A 14,859-nucleotide genomic window follows, 5' to 3' on the forward strand; every position below is an offset into this window, starting at 1 on the left:
AAATTGCACCAACCGTATGGAAGGTGCAGTTTCTCCTAAATGACTATGGCCTCCTGTGCCTGCAGCCAATTCTGATGACATGTCCCGCGACACTCCCATAACACCCCCACTGAATGGACATTTTTTTGCATGCATTTCTAGTCACCTCCCAGGAACATCCATCACTTTCCCACAACATTTCTGCCACAGTCTGTCTTGACTGCAACAGCACCTATTATTAAAAAAACCTACCCTTGTTCCTAACACTCTTTCCAACTATCAACCCATCTCTCTCCTCTCTTTTGCCTCCAAACTCCTTGAGCATAACTGCCTCCCATTCCCTGCTTGACCCATTTCAGTCTGGCTTCCGTCCTCTTCACTCCACTGAAACTGCCCTCATGAAAGTCTGCAATGACCTCCATGCTGCCAAATACAAGGGACACTACTCTCTGCTTATTTTACTTTACCTCTCTGTTGCTTTTGACACTGTGGACCACCCTCTCCTCCTGCAAATCCTTCACTCCATTGGTCTTCGTGATACTGCCCTCTCCTGGCTGACCTCCTACTTCTCTGACCGCTCCTTTTCTGTCTCCTATCATGACTCCACCTCCCCCGCACTTCCCCTAAAAGTAGGTGTCCCCCCCAAGGTTCTGGTCTTGGACCTCTCCTTTTCTGTCTCTATACGTCCTCTTTAGGTCAGCTCATTAGCTCTTTTGACTTCCAATATCATCTCTTTGCTGATGATACTCAAATCTACCTTTCCTCATGTGACAGCTTCCCCTCTATCCTCACTCGTATCTCCAACTGTCTCTCTGCTATCCCTTCTTGGATGTCCCAGCGATATCTTAAATTTAACATGTCTGGAACTGAACTGGTCATCTTCCCACCCTCCCGCATAACCTCACCTCCCACAATTTTATTATCTTTTGATGACACAATTATCTCCTCTAGCCCCCAAGTGTGCTGTCTTGGAATTATCCTTGATTTCTCCCTCCCCTTCAAGCCACACATTCAGAACTTCTTGCAGTCCTGCCATTTCCATTTTAAAAATATATATAAGATCAGACCCTTTCTCACACTAGATGCTTCTAAAACCTTCATTCACTCACAGGTCATCTCCAGATTGGACTACTTACTGTAATCTCCAACCTGACCTCCTTGACAAACGACTCTCTCCATTCCCATCTATCCTCATTGCTGATGCTGCCTGATTAATCTTCCTCTCCAATTGTACTACGTCCACCTCCCCTCTCTAACAAGCCTTACACTGTCTCCCATTCCCCTCCTGAATCCAATTCAAGCTTCTTACACTCACTTACAAAGCCCTCACCCACTCTTCACCAATTTACATACCTAACCTTATCTCCCATTACACAACCACCAACCCACCCTCTTCGCTCCACAAATATATGCCGTCTCTCCTGCCAACTAATTACTTCCTCCCATTCCTGCCTCCAAGATTTGGCCGTGGTGCTTCCTACCTCTGGAATTCTCTACCTCTCCCTATCATACTCTCCATCTCTCTACAAAACTTCAGAAGGGCTCTCAAGACCCACTTCTTCATCCAAGCCAGCTGTCTCTCATCCTAACCCTCTGTTCCATGCTCACTATCTACCCCATCTGTGTCACCCCTGTCTGTCTGCTCCTCCCCTTTAGACTGTATGCTCTAACAAGCAGGGTCCTCTCCCCTCATGTGCTTTTCCTTCTGTTAGACTATTTTCTACACCATACTCCCTACAACAGCACCTAACTCTCAGTTTCTGCCACAATGTCCAGTGTCATGTACCCTGGTTGAGCAATGTACTTGTCCTACATTATCTTGTACTGTAGATCATTGTTTTCCTGTTTGGCTCATTTATTTATGTACTTTATTAGGTGCTGCGATACCTTTGTGGTGCCATATATATAAATAATAATAATAATAATAATAATAATGTGCGTAGTGTAACAAGTCTTTAGACATTTTTGCCCATGCACAGTTGCAAAACATAACTCAACAACTTCAACATTGTCATTGAATGTGGCTTTGAATCAGGTCCCAGTGTCACTGGGTGTATGAATATGTGCACTATGTTTTATTATCTTTTTGCTTCTTAAATATTACAACAAAGGTTTACATGTTTATTGCTGTTTTACATGTTTATTATATACAGGTTGAGTATCCCATATCCAAATATTCCGAAATACGGAATATTCCGAAACACAGACTTTTTTGAGTGAGAGTGAGATAGTGAAACCTTTGTTTCTGATGGCTCAATGTACACAAACTTTGTTTAATACTAAAAGTTATTAAAAATATTGTATTAAATGACCTTCAGGCTGTGTGTATAAGGTGTATATGAAACATAAATTAATTGTGTGAATGTAGACACACTTTGTTTAATGCACAAAGTTACAAAAAATATTGGCTACAATGACCTTCAGGCTGTGTGTATAAGGAGTATATGTAACATAAATGCATTCTGTGCTTAGACTTGGGTCCCATCACAGTGGCGGATCTAGGCTTTAGTTTTAAGGGGGGCGGTTTAAGAATTAATACTGACTCATCCCCTCTCTACTCTTACTCCTCCCACTTACAGTTCTGCCTCTCCCATTTTCAACAAATATTTAAAAATAAATAAATCAAACAAACAGAATATACATGTCCCTTCTCCACTGTTTCTAGACCACTTTTGACCGATCAATAGATTGGTATACTGATGGATAAGCAGCTAGCTGTTATTACTTCTGGGAAGTGTATTAAAATCTTGTACAGTATACTGTGCATCATTTATTGTTTACATATACAATATACATATATTTTATATCTATATATCTATCTATCTATCTATATATATATATATATATATATATACACACACACACACACACACACACACACACACACACACACAAATAATAATAATGAAGTAAAAAATAGATATAGACCTATAGATGGATATACAGTACACAAACACACACACACTGTGAGTGTAACCCTTGCCTACACTAATGTGATGTTATTCACCCCTCTTTGTACATGCATTAACATCCTCCACATCTCCTTATCACCCGCACAGACACCTACAGCCAGAGACTAATGAGAGGGATGCAGCAATCATCATCCTGATTGAGGGGCTGTGCTGGGGGACCTCAGGCAGGGACTGGGGTTGCAGGGTCACCATGTGCAGGGTGGATAGGGTGACCTGGGGAGCGGGGGTGCAGCAGTGTGATGGGGAAGACAGTGGGAGTGTCTATCTGTGTGTACACAGAGGCAGCAGTACTGGGACACAGATTCCCATCTCCCCGCTCGGTGCCCACAGCCCCTCCCTGCAGAGATTACAGTACCTGGGTGGCAGGACGTCACTCACTGCAGCCTTGAATGAATGATCTGGATAGGGACATGTAGAGAGAGGTGGAGTAGGGAAAAGCTGATCCCTTCTCCGCATACCGGTCTGCTGGGATCCGAGCAGCCTGACACAGCGGGAGCAGTGTTGCTGGGAGGTTGGGCCTCGTCTTTCCCCGCCATCCTGAGAGCACAGGAAGAGGAAGCGGGTGCCAGTGACTGGGGGCAGGGAGGAGTCTAGCTGCACTGCAAGGCGCTCCGGAGATCGGGATCCGCACAATGCCGACTTACATTGTGATCAGGACCAGTAAGTGGGCGGGGCTTGGGGCTATGTGTACGGGGGGTGATCGCCCAGATCGCCCCCTGCTGGATCCGCCACTGTCCCATCACCATGTTATCTCATTATGGTATGCAATTATTCCAAAATACGGAAAAATCCCATATCCAAAATACTTCTGGTCCCAAGCGTTTTGGATAAGGGATACTCAACCTGTACCACTAAAATAACTCGAGCAATTCATGAATCTGTGTAGAAGTTTATATTAAAACTACAGATGTGTCCTCCTACATCCTTGCTGCAGTCACATTAAACAGTATTTCTAGTCAAGCCACGTTGTGACTCGGTAGTGCCGAGCGTCTGTATGTGCGACTTTTTCCATTTAAAAGCATCTAAGTCACATTGGTATGCGAATAGGACTGCGGCTATGTGTGACTGCGGCTGTATCTGCATATGAAATGCTACTTCACAGTGTTTTCCTGGAAGTCATGCTGCATATAATTTTAATTAGCATAAGCTGCTTGTGCGTCCTAGTCACATAGCAATGCGAATAACATGCATTTTAGGCAAAAAAAAAGATGCCCAACGTCAGCAGAACTATCTGGGAGTTGCTGGCTGACTCACGCAAGGCATCTCCTGCTGCATGGCGTATTGAGGCTAGATATATGAGGACACATCTGTATCCTGCAAAAAGAGTTAGTATTCAGCAACAAATGAAAGGATGATAAGTTTACTCATGGCAAAATGATGTACCTTTCCAGGGGAACATTCAGTTCCATCAAGAGGGGGGCCCTTCTTTGTTTTACAGAAATATGGATTATCTGGGTGACTGCACCACAACTGCTTGCAAGGGTCAAATGTCCTGAACTGTGAAAACAAACAATTGTGCTATGATTATAGAGTTTTCTGTGCATACAATCAGCACAGGCTTCAGAGTTCAGGAGAATGGACAAAAGCCAGATAAAGCATCTACAAAGTAAGCAAACATATTTGTTTATATCTAGATAAAATTAGCAAACGATGCAAAATACTGTACTAACAACCATGCTCAATACAGATAATTCTCTGCTAAAAGCATAAAGGTCTTCTTTTTTTTTTGCGGACCGATTTAAATTATAGACACAACTAAGAGAACTTTTAAAATGTTTCACTGAAAAGATGACAGGCTAACAAATGTATTTTAGTACATTTTATGTATGATAATCCACATCACAGAAAGTCTCTTATCCAGAAAATATCCCAAGCATTCTGGATAAGAGATACCAGACCTGTATTTTTCAGCCAACAGATATCTCACATCATCAAATCTTGGATGGAAAATTATGTTGAGAGATCCTAGTAGTTAGTCATGCAATTTATAACTCATTCGTGGTGGAGACACATTAGAGTAGTGGGCGTCATTTAAAAAGTTTTTTTAATTTTTTTTAGTATTTTGCTAAGGCCATGATCGTTAATGCCTAGAGGAGTCGTTCCCCCCCTCCCCAGCACACACACACACACTGACAAGGAACTACACTAGATGAGCAATACATTGCATCCTGTGACAGGTGGTTCACTAGGGAAAAATTATATTTAAATTTTTTCTTAATTAACCCAACACCCACTGCCCTGGGATGTTGGGAATAGTCTTAGCGCTATCCTTACGGGGCTGATTATCCAAGGGGTGTGCTCCTACATTTTTTGCTGGCCCATTAAGCAATACAGAGCCTTGCTTACCAGCCTAGGGATGGTGGGGTACTATACCGGTTTTCTCCCCGCTGCACGTTTCTCTGCTAGCCGCATGATGATGCATCGAGTGTACGGTAATGAACCTTAATACACTCTTACTGTACTCAGCTTTGTCTGCTCTCACCATACCTCATCTACAGTATTCTAAGAGCTGGGAGTCGCATATGCAGTATGAAAAAACTGGGGGTGAACAAAACCCTACAATTCTACATGAGCACCACAATGTACAATACCAAGTTATTTATGAAGACATATGCCTGTGTTTCCCAAATGTGGTCCTCAGGGCACCCCAACAGTCCAGGTTTTAGGGATATCCCTGCTTGTGCACAGATGGTATACTAAAACTGACTGAGGTACTATTTAAGTCACCTATGCCTAAGCATGGATATCCTTAAAACATGGACTGTTGGGGTACCTTGAGGACCGTGTTTTAGGAACCACTCACATATGCATTAGTGAACTATACAAAATAATGTTTTAACTATCACATGGATTATAGTCTTTATTTTCCATTAAATTATATAATATATTGTATGCGAGACGAGATGCACATTAAAGCATGCTATCCTATTAGTTTCCATAAATAACAGAGGTATTTACTGTACAACGATAAATGTAACCTTTCTTCCGCTATAGAATAAGAACCTGAAATGTAAAGTATTGGCCATGCAGTCCTTGTATCTAGGCTGATACTTACAGCAGTGCACATTTTGTAGCCCACTCCAAAATCAAATCTGCATTGTTCATCCATAGAATAGTTGATTCCTGGAAGTTCAGGGAGTTTTGGCCATTTGTGTTCAAAGGGGTCATCCAGGAGACAGTCATAGGAGCTAAATCATTAAAATGATGAGAGGAAGTTGATGATGGATTAATCATTGCTGATTGCTGACAAAATGATTATGATCGGTGACATTTAAATCATCAGATTAAATAATGGAAATAAGAATGTTCAATACATTGTCTTAAGGTGCATACACACTAGGTGAGTTTGAGCTCAAAGTAGCTCACTTTTGATGTTTTGAGCTACTTTGAACTCAAAATCGCCTAGTGTGTATGGCCGGGCAATGGGGGTCTTTCCAAGTTGATCGCTCGCTAGCAGTTTTTAGCAGCCGTGCAAACGCATTATCGCTGTCCACGGGGGAGTATATTTTTCGCTTTGCAGGAGTGCGAACACCTGTGCAGCAGAGCGCCTGCAAAATCTTTTTGTGCAAAACAAGACCAGCCCTGTAGTTACTTATCCTGTGCGATGATTGCAGCGATGAGTGATAGGGTAATGACGTCAGATACCCGCCCACAAATGCCCGAACACACCTGCGTTTTTCCAAACACTCCCAAAAAATGGTCAGTTGACACCCATAAAGGCCCTCTTTCTGTCAATCTCCTTGTGGTCGGCTGTGCGATTGGAATCGTTGCTAGAACCAGAGCAAAACCACAAAGGACTTCGTACCCGTATGATGCACGTGCACATTGTGGTGCATACACATGCGCAGATTAGCCATTTTTTTCACTGATCGCTACGCAGCGAACAACGGCTGCTAGCAATCAACTCGTAATGACCCCCAATGAGCGATGAGCGCTGATGCGTGCATCCACATCATCGCCGGCGTCCGTCGCCCTGTTTTACCGGCTGAGTGAACCACTTTCCACAGTCTCTTACTGTTGAAAGTGGTTCACCCCAGTGAAAATCGCTGGGCTGGGTGAAAATTGCTCAGTGTGTATGCACTGTGGGATTAACCGGCTAGCGATGTTCTTCACATCATCTCTCTGTATACACATTGGGCAAAAATGCCCAGATTATATGCACCTTTAGTCCAACCATGTGTATGAGTAAACTTGGCATATGCTTATTATCAAATTGTTGCAACAACTGACATAGGGAAGAGTGCTATGGGGGGGTAATTCCAAGTTGATCGCAGCAGGCTTTTTTTTAGCAGTTGGGCAAAACCATGTGCACTGCAGGGGAGGCAGATATAACATGTGCAGAGAGAGTTAGATGTGGGTGGGTTATTTTGTTTCTGTGCAGGGTAAATACTGGATGCTTTATTTTTACACTGCAAATTAGATTGCAGATTGAACACACCCCACCCAAATCTATCTCTCTCTACACATGTTATATCTGCCTCCCCTGCAGTGCACATGGTTTTGCCAAACTGCTAAAAAAAAAAGCCTGCTGCGATCAACTTGGAATTACCCCCTATGAGTGTACTTATTGTGTACAAGCAATTGAGCAGATTAGAGTACACAACAAAAATCCAATATTTGAATTTGACAAGGCAAGGCTTTTCAGGAGGCAGAATGAAATGTTTGGACTGAACACATGCCCTTTGTGACCAGACCCCTCAATTCCAGAATTGCATGGAATTTGTCAAAATGCTTGCACAGAAATATAGAATTTGACACTATACATGCACACGCTAGGGTTAAGTTTCTGTCAGTATGCGATTAACCTACCAGTAAATGTTTTGATTGTGGGAGGAAACAGAGCACCAGGGGGAAAAGCACACAAACACGGGGAGTATATACAAACTCCACACATTTAGGGCCATGGTAGGAATGAAACCCATGACCTCATTGCTGGGTGCCCAAAAGGGTCACTTTTTGCATGTTCCTGCTTACCAGCACCCAATCTATAACAGGTTGTGCAAACTTGCGCCTGGATAGATCTTTTCCTTACATAACCTTTGGGGGGAATTCAACTAATAAAAAGAACCATTGAGTAGCATCCTTCTATCTTTAGAAATTTTAGACAGGAGATTGGGCACGCATAAACAATGAAATTGCCCCATAGAGGGAATAATGGATAATGGATTTTGTGCACATACTGTAAAAACACGAGAACTTTTGTGAAAAAAAGACTATATCACAGGGGTTAATATACTATATTTAGAAAGAGTATATTTGTACTACAGTATTACTAAACATTTGTTTTATTTTATGTTTTTCTGTGGTGTTGGGGTTGTGCCCCAAATTTGATGTTATAAGACAAATATTAAAACTTTCCAGTTTTTATTCTGAGAAATTCGGGTAACTCTCTATTACTCTGACACTGTACCACATTGTGATCACATCTTATCGCTCTCTGACCATGAAATGGGCGGTGTGAGCCAGACATTCAAATAAGTGGTATCTAATGACATCATAATTGCGTGTACAGTTTGGAGACCGCTATGTAATAACACTCATACCCCTTTCACACCGCAGCTTATACCCGGTATTTTGCCGTTTTAACTGGCTTCCTAAACGGGTCAAGCTGCGATGTGAAAGGGTCCCCTTCAATTTACCGTTTTCAAAATACCGGTATTTTGAAACGGTAAAAAAGCAGGGTCCTACCCGTTTCAGTCCCATTTCACTGTGCAGTGTGAAAGGGTCTGAAACGGTATTTGCAAGCCCCAGAAGGTGATAGGCTGTCTCCATGTGTGATGTCACCAGCCACAACCAGGAAACAGCTTGGAAAACACAGGAGACACATGAGAGAGTGGCTTTATAAACGTTTAAATGTGAAAAACACGGAAAAAAATGGCGTGGGGTCCCCCCTCCAAAGCATAACCAGCCTCGGGCTCTTCGAGCTGGTCCTGGTTCTAAAAATGCGGGGGAAAAATTGACAGGGGATCCCCCGTATTTTTAAAACCAGCACCGGGCTCTGCGCCTGGTGCTGGTGCAAAAAATACGGGGGACAAAACGAGTAGGGGTCCCCCGTATTTTTCACACCAGCATCGGGCTCCACTAGCTGGACAGATAATGCCACAGCCGGGGGTCACTTTTATGCCGTGCCCTGCGGCCGTGGCATTAAATATCCAACTAGTCACCCCTGGCCGGGGTACCCTGGGGGAGTGGGGACCCCTTCAATCAAGGGGTCCCCCCCCCCAGCCACCCAAGGGCCAGGGGTGAAGCCCGAGGCTGTCCCCCCCATCCAATGGGCTGCGGATGGGGGGGCTGATAGCCTTTGTTGTAAATGAAAAGATATTGTTTTTTCCAGTAGTACTACAAGTCCCAGCAAGCCTCCCCCGCAAGCTGGTACTTGGAGAACCACAAGTACCAGCATGCGGGAGAAAAACTGGCCCGCTGGTACCTGTAGTTCTAATGGAAAAAAAATACCCAAATAAAAACAGGACACAGACACCGTCGACAGTAAAACTTTATTACACACTGCCGACACACACATACTTACCTATGTTCACACGCCGACATCGGTCCTCTTCTCCATGTAGAATCCAGGGGTACCTGAAAATATAAAAGTTCAATATACTCACCTCAGCCATGGTCCAGAGATAAATCCACGCACTTGGCAAAAAAAGAAAACGAACACCCGGACCTGCGGACCGAAAGGGGTCCCATGCTAACATATGAGACCCCTCTCCCCGAATGCCGGGACATCACGTGACTCCTGTCACTGTAGTCCCTTCAGCCAATCAGGAAGCGCTACTTCCGTGGCGCTCACCTGATTGGCTGTGCACTGTCTGAGCTGTCAGACAGCGCATCGCAAAGCCGCTCCATTACTTTCAATGGTGGGAAGTTTGCGGCTAGCGGTGGGGTCACCCGCCGGTCAGCCGCTGACCGGCGGGTGACCCCACCGCTAGCCGCAAACTTCCCACCATTGAAAGTAATGGAGCGGCTTTGCGATGCGCTGTCTGACAGCTCAGACAGTGCACAGCCAATCAGGTGAGCGCCACGGAAGTAGCGCTTCCTGATTGGCTGAAGGGACTTCAGTGACAGGAGTCACGTGATGTCCCGGCATTCGGGGAGAGGGGTCTCATATGTTAGCATGGGACCCCTTTCGGTCCGCAGGTCCGGGTGTTCGTTTTCTTTTTTTGCCAAGTGCGTGGATTTATCTCTGGACCATGGCTGAGGTGAGTATATTGAACTTTTATATTTTCAGGTACCCCTGGATTCTACATGGAGAAGAGGACCGATGTCGGCGTGTGAACATAGGTAAGTATGTGTGTGTCGGCAGTGTGTAATAAAGTTTTACTGTCGACGGTGTCTGTGTCCTGTTTTTATTTGGGTATTTTTTTTCCATTAGAACTACAGGTACCAGCGGGCCAGTTTTTCACCCGCATGCTGGTACTTGTGGTTCTCCAAGTACCAGCTTGCGGGGGAGGCTTGCTGGGACTTGTAGTACTACTGGAAAAAACAATATCTTTTCATTTACAACAAAGGCTATCAGCCCCCCCATCCGCAGCCCATTGGATGGGGGGGGACAGCCTCGGGCTTCACCCCTGGCCCTTGGGTGGCTGGGGGGGGGGGACCCCTTGATTGAAGGGGTCCCCACTCCCCCAGGGTACCCCGGCCAGGGGTGACTAGTTGGATATTTAATGCCACGGCCGCAGGGCACGGCATAAAAGTGACCCCCGGCTGTGGCATTATCTGTCCAGCTAGTGGAGCCCGATGCTGGTGTGAAAAATACGGGGGACCCCTACTCGTTTTGTCCCCCGTATTTTTTGCACCAGCACCAGGCGCAGAGCCCGGTGCTGGTTTTAAAAATACGGGGGATCCCCTGTCAATTTTTCCCCCCGCATTTTTAGAACCAGGACCAGCTCGAAGAGCCCGAGGCTGGTTATGCTTTGGAGGGGGGACCCCACGCCATTTTTTTCCGTGTTTTTAACCATTCCATCTTTAAAAAAAAAATAATAATTTTAAAAAATATATAAATAATACTTGTGCCTCCAAAAAAGACAAACCAAGTACCTAATCCCATCTAATAAAAATAGATATGCTTCAAGCTGCTGGGTTCCATCGTACGACTATCCAAATTATTAATAATGAATTAATTAGTGATTAATAATAATGTGTGGGCCAGAAAAGTCCATTTATAATGACAACCACTGTTTTCTATGGGTGAAACGGGTTCAGTGTGAAAGGTACCAAAACGGGAATGAAATGGTAATTTACTGGTTACAACATGAGATGTGAAAGGGGTTTAACTGCTCAGACCCGTTTTAAGAACCGTTTCAAATACCATTTCAAAAGCAGGTTTTGCGATGTGAAAGCAGCATCACTGTGTTCTCACATTCATCCTCCGTTCCTATACCTATGCACATACGTAGAATACATTGCATTAACATCCCCCATAGAATATTGCATTACTGCACATCACGCATTATGTCGTTATATGGTTCCTTACATTGTCACACAAATCTACAATTACTAGTACATTTTTGCATAGATTAAACAGGCTGCACAGCATTGTTAAAGCAGACAAAGGGGAAGATCCACAGATACACAGTACATTATAAGGAGACAGACAGATCCCAACTAGTGATTGCACTGAGAAACACAAGCACACTACAAAAGGCTGTCTAGACCTTTATTGTGGCGTATGACTCATCCACTTTTCACAGGTTTAACATGCAGATGTTCAGATTACACTCTTGGAAATACCAACACTTCCAAAACCAAAACTATGTCCCCGTCAGCTAAAGGAACAAAATAACTTTGCCCTGACAGTTTCTATGAGGCTATTTTTCCTGTAAAATATCACATACAAATGTAACGACTTACTGTATATATCTATTAAGCTCTTGCTTACTGCATCTGGACCAATGGTAGCGGTGGAAAGCAGCCTGCACCAGTGGTGCCATGATACTACCCATACTGGTTTCATCAGCACAACGGTTTCCCTGCCCGTCGTGTTCCATACCCAGCCTAGAAAATAAATGTTGGAATAATGTAAATAGCAAATGAAAGTTATTTAGATAATAACTGTATAGTGAAACTATGTCAAAGGGTATCTGTGTCACATTAAACTACATTAAGTAATATTCCGCATACCTTAATGGAGATAGAGGTCATGTTAGTTACAGGATTTTTCTACAGCAGATTTGAGAAGTATACTCTGTATATGCAGCTACAGTATGTAAACAGTACTATCCCATACTGTTCGTTTTTTCATTAGCTATCTATTACAATCACAGCTTACTGTAATATTTATGTTTGTTGACTCATTTTGCAGATACTAGATTTATGTATTTACGGTATGTCAGTGGTTTGTTACTTCAAACCTCAAGTACCACAACAGGTCATGTTTTCAGGAATTCTGTTCATAAATACAGGTGAGATCATTTCTGAGCAATCAAATTAGATTAACTCGTCTATGCTTGATTAAAGGAATCCAGAAAACATCACTTGTTGGGGTACTTGAGGATTGGAGTTATAAAGATCTGATTAAATAATTAATTTATCTATTTAAAAGACTCTTTTTCCTCTCTGGGGGTTGGAGTGCTCCAGAAAAGTGTTCTTATTCAACCAGTTTCAAGGAACTTAATACAGACTAAAACTAAATGTGCTTTTTTTGTGAAAATCATGGCATAAAGCCATAGGCAAATGCAGAGGGGGTTTCCAGTCGCCCAGAAATCCATCTTCTCCACAGCCTGACCAGCGGCCACTACATGAAATATAAAGGGAGGAATGGAGCTGCTGCACATGCCCAGTGGCAACAGATTTTCATAAATCTGCTGTGTGTCTGTGGATCTGAGTGCCCAGTCATCGCACCAGAGAGAGAATCTGGTAAGTGGCTTACCATGATAATCATGCCTGCATATGTTTGAAGTACTGTATAACATAAACTACACTTTGCTAATTATGCAACCTTCATGGGCTGGCGACAATCGAACTAAAGTCAAACATCTGGAAACCCCCCTCTAGAAATCTTGCATTTGCCCCTGAAAGCTTTAGCAAATGACCAACAAGTGCAGATAAAAACATGGCGCACAATTTTAAAATAAAGGTATGCGCTCTCTCAAGCTTAAGAATGACAGTCTAGAAATTCAAATACACTGGGGGTCATTCCGAGTTGATCGCTAGCTGCCGTTGTTCGCAGAGCAGCGATCAGGCTAAAAATCGGTATTTCTGTGCATGCATATGCACCGCAATGCGCAGACGCATTGTACGGGTACAATGAGCATCGTGGGTTAGCACAGAGTATAACGAACATTCCAGTCGCACGGCCGAACGCCGGAAGATTGTCATGAAGTGGGCGCTTCTGGGTGGCAACTGACCGTTTTCAGGGAGTGCTTAGAAAAATGCAGGCATGGCTGGGCGTTCGCTGGGTGCGTGTGTGACGTCAAAAGGCGTCCCTCCGTCGTTAGAATCAACGCACACATAGTAACATAGTATCTAAGGTTGAAAAAAGACAATTGTCAATCGAGTTCAACCTATTTGTGGCCACCTATGCAGGATTATTTGGTCTAAAATTTTGACTGATGCTGATGTCAGCCGTTGCGTTTTATCCCTCTTTTTATAGTAACTATAGTGCGTGACTATGCATCATAACCCTGGATATCCTTATCCATTAGGAATTTATCTAACCCATTCTTAAAGGTGTTGACTGAGTCCTCCATTACAACTCCCTCAGGCAGGGAATTCCTAAAGGCCAGTACTCACTGGCCGATGTCAGAGAGATGTGTGCTGAACGAACCGCTCAGCACACATCTCTCCCGGCGCTCAGCACAGCGCGATCTGTGCTGAGCGTGCGGGGGGAGGCGGGGGGGCCGCTCACTTCACCCAGCGGGTGAAGTGAGCGACCCACTAGATTGGCCTGCATGCAGGCCAATCTAGCAGCAGCGATAGCGATGCGCGGGGCTGCGCATCGCTATCGCTGAGGGGGCTACACACGGAGCGATCGTGCTTAAAATCTAAGCAATCTAGTCAGATTGCTTAGATTTCAAGCAGTGATCGCTCCGTGAGTACCCCCCTTAACACGTATTGTCCTTACCATGAAAAAGCCTTAATGCCATATTGTGCGGAATCTCCTCTAACCTGAGCGAGTGTCCACGACTCCTCTGTGTTGATCTAACCAAAAACAGGTCCCGCGCAAGCTCTGTGTATTGTCCCCTTATATATTTGTAAATGTTGATCATGTCTCCTCTTAGTCTCCTCTTTTCCAGTGTAAACATGCCTAGTCTTGCAAGCCTTTCCTCATATTCCAGCGTCTCCATGCCCTTAATTAGTTTGGTCGCCCGCCTCTGAACCTTTTCTAGCTCCAGGATATCCTTTTTGTAGTATGGTGCCTAGAATTGTACACAGTATTCAAGGTATGGCCTCACTAGTGATTTATAGAACGGGAGTATAACACCCTCATCCCTTGCATCAATTCCCCGTTTTATGCATGCTAATGTCTTATTAGCCTTCTTTGCTGCAATCCTACTTTGGGTACTACTGCTTAGTTTGCTATCTATGTGAACACCTAAGTCCTTTTCCAGTACAGTATCCCCTAATTTTACCCCATTCAGTATGTAGGTGTTATTTTTGTTCTTGCTACCACAGTGCATTACCTTACACTTGTCTGTATTGAAGCGCATTCTCCATTTGGCTGCAAATGCTTCTAATTTAACTAATACCCCTTTTCCACTTGTAGAACGGGTCGCAGCCGGGAGCCTGACATGGCTGCGACCCGTGCTACAGCCCCCTTCTACACTAGCTCCACCAACCCGGCATATTGCCGGGTTGGTGACGCTGCTGCTGACGTGGCAGGGGCAGCGCTGGGAGATCACATGATCTCCCAGCGCCGCCCTTCCATCACTGTGAACGTGAGCCGTGTCGCCTCGACACGGCT

General features: G+C 44.2%; 1 protein-coding gene across 4 annotated transcripts in view; it reads right to left on the reverse strand.

Annotated features, from left to right (window-relative positions):
- ADAMTS14 (ADAM metallopeptidase with thrombospondin type 1 motif 14) overlaps positions 1-14,859 on the reverse strand; it is a 363,846-nt gene that overhangs the window by 162,925 nt on the left and 186,062 nt on the right. For all 4 annotated transcript variants that reach the window (XM_063961436.1, XM_063961435.1, XM_063961437.1 and 1 more), the window contains exons 8-10: positions 11,808-11,951; positions 6,007-6,139; positions 4,335-4,448 (exon numbers count right to left, since the gene is read on the reverse strand). In XM_063961436.1, coding sequence (XP_063817506.1) covers positions 4,335-4,448; positions 6,007-6,139; positions 11,808-11,951 — 391 coding nt within the window. The remainder of the gene's footprint in view (positions 1-4,334; positions 4,449-6,006; positions 6,140-11,807; positions 11,952-14,859) is intronic.

This window comes from Pseudophryne corroboree, chromosome 3, assembly GCF_028390025.1.
Source record: "Pseudophryne corroboree isolate aPseCor3 chromosome 3, aPseCor3.hap2, whole genome shotgun sequence".
NCBI classification, from domain to species: Eukaryota; Metazoa; Chordata; class Amphibia; order Anura; family Myobatrachidae; genus Pseudophryne; species Pseudophryne corroboree.